The sequence below is a fragment of the Pinus tabuliformis genome, chromosome 5_2 (assembly GCF_031772625.1).
Source record: "Pinus tabuliformis cultivar Carrire ecotype Pingquan chromosome 5_2, CPIR1, whole genome shotgun sequence".
NCBI lineage: Eukaryota > Viridiplantae > Streptophyta > Pinopsida > Pinales > Pinaceae > Pinus > Pinus tabuliformis.
Genome location: NC_142306.1, coordinates 1,071,932,370 through 1,071,940,881, shown reverse-complemented (window position 1 = coordinate 1,071,940,881; position 8,512 = coordinate 1,071,932,370). Strand labels below are relative to the sequence as shown.

The 8,512-nt window shown below is 34.6% G+C and overlaps 1 protein-coding gene across 2 annotated transcripts; it reads right to left on the bottom strand.

The window, feature by feature from the left end:
• Nucleotides 1-3,527: 3,527 nt before the first annotated feature.
• On the bottom strand, nucleotides 3,528-7,689 carry LOC149162938 (glucan endo-1,3-beta-glucosidase 9-like). Of its 2 annotated transcripts, XR_016261951.1 has the most exons (3): nucleotides 7,100-7,689; nucleotides 3,891-5,284; nucleotides 3,528-3,805 (listed from the first exon to the last, which is right to left on the bottom strand). XR_016261951.1 is itself a non-coding variant. In XM_089437462.1 (2 exons), exons 1-2 carry the CDS (start codon nucleotides 7,465-7,467, stop codon nucleotides 4,174-4,176), a joined length of 1,479 nt encoding a protein of 492 aa, XP_089293588.1. In that variant the 5' UTR covers nucleotides 7,468-7,689; the 3' UTR covers nucleotides 3,528-4,173. The 2 variants fall into 2 exon arrangements, 1 of the variants encoding a protein (XP_089293588.1); XM_089437462.1 differs by having other exon boundaries at nucleotides 3,528-5,284.
• Nucleotides 7,690-8,512: the final 823 nt, after the last annotated feature.

The window sequence follows — 8,512 nt, the reverse complement described above, 5'->3', positions numbered from 1 at the left end:
CTACTTTGGCCAACACTTAGCCAAAATAGGCCTCCAACTTCCTCCTATTTCATTCCGCAATATCTGAGGAAATTAGCTCACATGCTACATGCAAACTATGTACACTCACTAGTATTTAATAATAAATACAATTATGTCTTTTCCCTCCACTCAACTAGGAAATTTGAATTGCATGCATGACTAGGGATATTTTTAGTAAATTGACTAGTTAATTGAGAGATAAGTGAATTAACAACAGCGACTACTACTCAACTAAATTTCTACTGAGTCTATTCTAGACTAGAGCTCAGATTACTGAGTTTAACTAACTATAATTCCACTAGATTGCTAGATCTTAGCAATCAACTCATACACAACTCTACTTCTTGCCTACAAACTCGAATCGACTAACTTAACTAAGTGACTTGGCCATGTCACTCCTACTAAGTGCAAATAAAAACATCTTATTGATGTGGAAATTTGAATATCTCCATTTGACTAAAGCACAAGTCAAATGAAGCATTTTCTCGTTACAATTTAACATTTTTAATTAAATTGAAAACTAAAAAGAGCATAATTACTTTTGACATAAATCTCAATTCTCTATCCTCATTATTACTAAAAATATTCTATGTGTGTTCCTTGAAGATTAAATCCCTAATATCCACCTAATGGTTATTGATAATTAATTAAAATTTTCTCATTTTTATTCTAAAATAAACACTTACAAATAATATAACATTCAAAAACTTATCATTTGATAAATGTTTATTGCAACATTTGAAAAAAATTACAATTTTTTTTTAATTTAAATGATAATTTATAACATAATTTTTCTATCTTAATTTTAATTAAAATTTAAAAAAAAATACTTATAACTTATTACTTAACATTTAAAAGAAATATATTATTTATATATAATTTTTTGAATGATGAATCAAATTGAAATGGTGGGAATCTAACTATTTATTTTCCAAAAAATCTAACAATGGGAGTGGTTTTTGATGATGAGTCATGGTATTGACTCGAAACATCGAAATTCAAAAATGTATACCATGGATGACTTGAGATCTCAAAAACATCAAAATCTTCACCATAGAAATCTCCAAACTCTAGTCATCACAAATCCTCGAGGCACCCAAAATCTTAAAGTTTGATAGTTGTAACCTAGATTTGTAAAAAAAAATTTGACAAATTTTATCAAAATTGTGCCAGAATTTTTATTATTTTATTAGAAAAAACAAGGCCTCATTAAACTTCAAACTAATTAATAATAAAATTAATAAAATATTTATGTTTTCACCGAAAATTTTATGAATATTTTTAAAACATATATATTTAAAAAACTAACCAACTAAGATTAAAGTGATTTTCAAGTCCCGTTTTTAGATTGATGCCACACCTACATTGCAATCTTTTGCCAATGCTAATCATGCCCACAATTCATCAAGTGATATTTTTAAAGTACAGTTTTGAGATGGATGTCACACCTGCACTAGAATCTGTTGCCAATGCTAATCACTCGCACAATTCATCATTTATCAATGTTGATCACACCCACAATTCATATAGCTTCGATACTCTCACTAAAATGGTATTACAGTAATACATAATGTTTTGAAATGATGTTCCTTAACATTAGCTAGTGCAACTGCCATTGAAAAGGGAGATATGTCTCTATATTGGAGTTCACTTTGAGTTTATTTTTAAAATTAATTTTAGTTAAGAGTAAAGAAGTTTATATATATATATATATATATTTTTCTTTCGTTTAAATTAAGGATAGTTTTAATGTTAAATAGAAGAATGATTTGTTCACCAATAAAATGTTGTCATTAGAATTATGCTAAACTCAGTCAAACCTAAACACTTATTTGAAAAGTTAATTTTTCCATAAATGACTTCCACTTGAAATTTGAATCATTTTATAACTATGGACATGTTCCCTATATCATGTTTTTTTATTTTCCTTTTAAAACAAAACCACCCAAGCTTCTACTTGAACAAGATCTAAACTATTAGGGTGTGTCACTTCAAGAACTGAAATAAACTATTTCAAGATAAGCTAAAAAACAAAGTAAAATCCAATATGTTAAACTCTTGTTGATTTAATGTTAAAACACAGCCAAACAAACAAGCTAAACTTGCTTTTATTGTGTTAAACAATTAAGAGAGGCTTTATCCAAAATCAAAAGATACAAATCCACATGAAATCCTTTTGCCGACATTTTCTTTTATTGTTTTTCCAAGTTCTTGGGATAGTTCAGAAACTTCAACATGGAGCCAAGCTCTCCTTAGCCTCTTTGATCATTTACGAAAGAAAATGGACTACCTTAAAGTTTGAATCTTTCATTTGTATAACTTCAAATAATCCTTGGGTCTTGAAAATGGTCCAACATAATTGTTCTAACTTCTTCACTACTTAATATTGTTTTGTTTTCAACTGAAGCAAAATATGAAAACTGAAGTTCTTTGCCCTTTTACACATGTGACAAAGAAATTGCTTTCATCAACTTTGTCACTCTATTTCACTTTGTATCAATTATTGAATTTCACATTATCTTCTGTTAAGGGAAACTATCTTGGAGAAAGGGCAACCTTAGTTTTCTTACTTTCTAAGTTTTGTATTCATTAGCACCATTTCTATCACCACTAGTTAGTATGTCTAAGCTACAATAATTCTACATCCCACTAGTTTCAAAGATAATCCTCATCACAAAGCTTGGTATTGAATTACAAAAAGGGCTTTCCAAGATCATCTTCGTTATAAATCTTAGTATTGAATACCATGAGGACCTTATTGAATATGGATTTTAAAATGTTGTATTTATATTTTTAATATTTTGTATTAATATTTTTTTTATATAGCATATGTCAACTTCATATTTTACACATCTATTTCTTATTTCGAAATAGAAAATAAATGCGTAGTCAGAGAGATTTGCACTTTACAAACACCTTATCATATGTAGATTTTCACAGTTCACAGAATCCGGGAAAAAGGCAATCTCTATTCACTTCTGGGAAAAAGACATTTTGTATTCACCAGTCTTCAACCCAGAATCCGGGAAAAAGACATTCTGTATTCACCAGTCTTCAACCCAGAATCCTTGTAAGAGAGATTGCACTTTACAAACACCTTATCTTACCAACAAAGTGAAATTCGAGCATGTGGATTTTCGCAGTTCACAGAATCCTTTGTCCTTTGTGAGAGATGGAACATTACAAACACCTTATTGACAAAGTGAAATTCGAGCATGTAGATTTCACAGTTACACCATAGTTCAAGTAGGATTTCTGAATTTAAACCGTGTCAAAGTTTATAAACCTATTAGAGACTACTTGGTATTTGATGTCCAGACTGAGCCCTCCAATCACATTGTTTTATGTTAAACAACTCTGCTTTATGAGGAAGTTCACTGAACTGGAATTTTAATCTTCGCAAATTTTCTATGGTTTTGAAGTTTCAATGAACTGTTGACACCTCTCCTTGTTATACAATAACAGCATAAACAAATAGCATGTGTATGTGTGATTAGACAGTGTCGTAAAAGAGAGAATATCTACAAATTTTATATTTATTCATGCAAAATATTGCTTAAATCAGTTGTTTAAACAACATATTTCTGTATCGTGCAATTCATTAAAGATAATTTATCTCTCATAATTGTACTCAACCTCTGGGATTTTACACTGCATATTCCACCTTTGGCTTCCAGTAAAGGTTATGCCCAAACCTCCTCCACTTTGTAATTTTGTAGCATGACTTCCAAATGTACCACAGACTGGCTATCAGGAAAAAGATATACACATCATCTATTCTCATCTGCAGGAGACAGACTTGTAAACCCACGATTTCTCTGTATAACATACAAAAATAGAATAACAAGAAGACTCAACCACATACTAACCAAATTGTAGGCCTGTGGGCACTGAGATCACCTTTAAGAATTTACTAGAACCCATGCAACAAGGCTACAAGCAACATCATATGATGTTGGTCCTTGGGTAATGCCCTAGGGAGTTTAAAGTGTTCAGTCCAATACATTTGGCCATTGAGTAGCTGTTCGGCAAAATAGGTGCAAATCACAACCTGCACTGTTTTACCTTTGGCCATGAATAAATAGAACAAGATATCAGAAACCCTGCAGTTAGAGACAAAATAATAGATAGACGGCTATCAGGTACAACATTCTAGAACATAATGCCAAGAAAAGTCAGAGTACATGATAGAAATGTCCATTGGACTATCCAATGCTTCTTTACACTGCTGTACAGGCTAGAAGCATATGAGTCACTAGTTGCAACCAAAAACCTGCAATCTCCTATTGATGGGTCTACAATTGTTATCATCCCAAGACCATCAAAATTGCAGCTATCAACTGATTGATTGTGAAATTGATAGTAGCTGTTAAAAGCATATGAGATATTTCCTGGTGACCCAATATGATTGCAAGAACCTCCGGAAAAGAGGGCTGTACAATCTGAAGTTGAGCAGGCCTGTTCCACATGCCTTGACACATTTGTAAGATCATGGTTATCATTTGCAACACACCACCTTGAAGAGAGGTATCGAACATTTTCTGCATTCACCAGACCCGCATCTTGCCCTATGTCAATCTCATATTTAACCTGACCATCAATTGTAAATATGCCCCAATGTCTTTCAAAATTTCCATGCAGAATGCTCCTTTGGTCCTCATCTAGCAGACTAAAAATATATGTTTCTATTGGGGGGTTTCCAGGCCTAAGCGGGGTGCCCTTGTTGCTTATGACGTGGTTTACCAGTCCTTGAATGAATCTTTTTGCATTGCTGACAGTTGCATTGAATCCCCCATCTGTTGGCCATCCAACCTGTCCAACAACAATTGGCATCTGTCCAAAGCCAATTTTTTTCAAGGCTGATTCAAGCGTATCCAGGTTTCCATCAAAGTAATTGTTGTAAACATTCTTCCCATCAACCAGTGGATGAGCCTTATTTTCAAAAAAGGCATAATCTGCTGAATAATTTTTATTTTTATAAAGATTTAAGAAGGGAGAAATATTGACCACAAAGGGAGATCCATTGTTTTTTAGAAAAGAAGCAAGCTGCTGCATAGTTTTATTCACGTCAGGCCTGAAGATTCCTTTTGATGGCAACTTAGACTGATAGACATCAGCATTGCAGGGAACCACAACTTTTATTTGGCTGGCAAGGTTTGCCTTTTCCAAGGCCTCTTGTATGTTAACCACTGTGGGGAGTACAAATGCCTGAAAACGTCCATTGTAACTCATAAGAAATGGTTCATTTCCCACAGCAACATACCTGTTACCATGCATCAAAGAATTAGAATACACGGGGATAATAAATGGGAGCATTTAATAGATCACGGATAATATCATTCAGAATGATTTCATTTCTTTTTACCAGCACTACAACTCATAAACGAATTCTCTCTAACATTACTTCTGACTCGTGAGTAATGAAGGATCAAAAGTAGTTAATTTAACATTATGCATAAACATTCCACATATCCTCTTACATTCTGGAATCTGTATATAAGCAACTTGTGTTTCTTTCAGACAGGGCATCAAAAGAGATTTGAATTAGGATGTATTTGGCAATGGTGCAAGAATTATAAACTTCAGAGCTAGAATTTTAATTGTGAAATGTAGGTACAGATAAGAGGTCATGAAAAAATGAACAGACTCGATGTTCTTTTCCCAAATTTTATGAGCCCAAGCATTTTCAGGTAACCAAACAGCCATCAAAATGCTTCACTATTTTCAAATGCTAGAATATTAATCCAAAGCCACTCGCTATTTCGCCTGTCCAAGAGTTGAGTTGAACATGTTCTGATCTTGATGTTCAAGGAAGAAAACAATGCAGTAACGGCATAATGCATTCAAGTAATGAACAAATAAATTAACTTACAGAATAATGCATTCAAGTAATGATGTTATATCTGAGAAATATGAGCAGTCTCGTGGAAACAAAAGGAGCTTTTATTAAGAAATGAAATGAAATGATATTTGCCTCAACTTCCTCTGAATCGAAGACAAATAACAACTCTTTACAAGAAAATAAGTGAAGAGACAATATGGCCAAGCCTCTCACCAACAATGGTTAAATCAGAGTAAAATTGCCTCAATGTATTAGGAAAATCAAATCACTAACATACAGATCAATAGATGAAGATAAATTGCTAGGGCACGTTACTTCAAATCAAACATCAGGACACGTACCCAATGACTGTAGCAGCGCTACCAACAGTTACTTGAATTTACCCGAATGACCCAACTCCCCCAAATTTCAACCATACCACCAACAATAAATATTCTGAATCGTAGCGACTAACATTTACCTTATACTAGGAGTCCTGGAAATGCAAGTTGTGATGCTCTGATAATGAAACATACGAAACACCACTACTATTGATTGTTAGTTCACCATAACAGTCAGCAATAAAACAGGATTGCAGCTATGATTCCTAGGTGGGTCATGCAAGGCACTAATGCTAACATTTTAATTCAACATAATACAATCTAATAAGATGGCCAATCAAACCTCTAACAGAATCCAATAACAAAGGGTAGGGGTTACTTCCCCGACCCACCATATTAAGATAAGTAATATATGAAAAATGATGCGTACGCTGACTGGTATGATCAGCACTTCCTAAAATTTAGTTCTAACATTGGAGCAAGTGGGAACCGCTGGGAATCCATGGGACTTGTAACAATGCTTGCTGCATACTGAAGTATAAAAGCAGAACGGTTGAACAGCCAACCTCTGCATGGCTCTGGCCTACCTTCCATGTCGAGGTGAAGTAATGTACTGTTATCACCAACCCGCCCCTTTTGGGGGTAGCAATTTAGAAACACTATGAGCAAGTAATAAAGGGTGAATGTGGGTACCCAATAATGACAGAGTTGTGTTTGAGCCATCTCAAAATCAATTGTAAAACACTAAAAGCTTAAATATTCACGGACCGTTAATTTCTACTATATAAAACAGAAGAACACCAACAAAACCTCCACAAGGGATTGACCCTTCAAGACGGGCTCTTTATTGGAAAAGGGTTGATCAGAAATTTATTGGGTTGAAGGAGATGAGGGGGAAAGGAAGGTAAGTACACACCTGATATCAACACCACCCTTGATGACATATCTGGTTACATTGTCATGGACCCAACTCTTTGCAGCTACTTTGGACCTGCTTAGGGTGTGCAACATCTCGTTGGGAATACCCACCATGACATGTATCCTGCTGCCAGTGAGAGCCTGCAATACTTTGGGGTCTGCATCAAATATCTTTACTTTACTGATATTGTTGGCCTTCAGCATATTCACAACAATTGGCGGTGATAGTCGATGGGAGGACAAGGTCCCCCAGTTCACTCCCAGGCCGCCGCCTTCTACTACTGTGACTACTGTTGGCAGCATAAAATGCAAAGATACCCATAAGCAAACTAAGCATCTGGACACCAAGACTATACATGATCCCATATCTGGGCTACTGTACAAAACTGTGTTTGGATGAATGGAATGGAACCGAACGGAATCGCATGCAGAAAATGAAAGAGAGAAGCTGAAAAGTTTTAGTAGAAGCAGGTATCATATAGCAGAGACCCAAATCAATGTCTGTATTTATTTTTTAATGGAAGTGATGCAAAGGCCGCAGTCCCAGGAATGATAAGATCTGCGGAGGGGACTGATGGGCGGGAATTAAGTGACAATGAGTGGCTACTCCAAGAGAGATGACAGAGATTCTGACACGCGGAAAAGCAGCAAAGCCAGATCGAGATGACGAGGAGCCCCACCCCACATCACATCAGACATATTTGAATTAAAATTAATAAAAGGACAGTTCAAAGGTATTGAAATTGAGGAGCCTAATGACCCACTTTATAGGTGCACGGTGCACCCTTTAATTTTGTTAATACGTACTTTTGATTAAAGAATATATATATTTTTTATAAGTATGGCTCATATATAACCGTAAATAAAAAATATTATTTAAACCTTTACGCTATAATTTTCCGGGTCTTGATTATGTGGTAAAATTGTTTTTGTTGGGCAAAGAGCTTGTTTTTGAACTTGTTTTTGAACTTAAAGAAATAGGTTAATAGCTCAAGATCTAAGGAAATAGGTTAACAGCCCAAGATTAGGAGCAAAAGCACCCCCTTACCACTACCAGTGGGTAATTCCAAATAGGTGGTTTCCCAATGTTATGATAGGTTTTCCCAATGTTTAAAAAAATATAATAAGTTTTAAAATTAGTTTCCCCATGGTGGTGATAAATGGTGGATGGAATAAGGTTTTTGGTGAGCCTTGGCACAAGCATAGTATAACTTAGCATGCAACCCCTAGAGTAAAATTTTAAGCATTATGTAATAAGTTAATGATTGCCTCATTGACTTTACATCTTATTCGTTGGATATCACTTTATTTCATCCAATGGACAAGATGTAAAGGTAGTAAACCAATCATTGGCTTATTGCATGGTGTTTAATATTTGTTCCTCAACAACAAGCTCAGCCACTCTAGTCTC

Excerpts from the sequence above, each read along its gene's own strand:
- LOC149162938 (XM_089437462.1), bottom strand. The coding sequence starts at position 7,467 with ATGGGATCATGTATAGTCTTGGTGTCCAGATGCTTAGTTTGCTTATGG. Across the intron at positions 5,285-7,099 it reads AAGGGTGGTGTTGATATCAG|GTATGTTGCTGTGGGAAATG; the intron begins GTGTGTACTTAC and ends GCATGGTAACAG.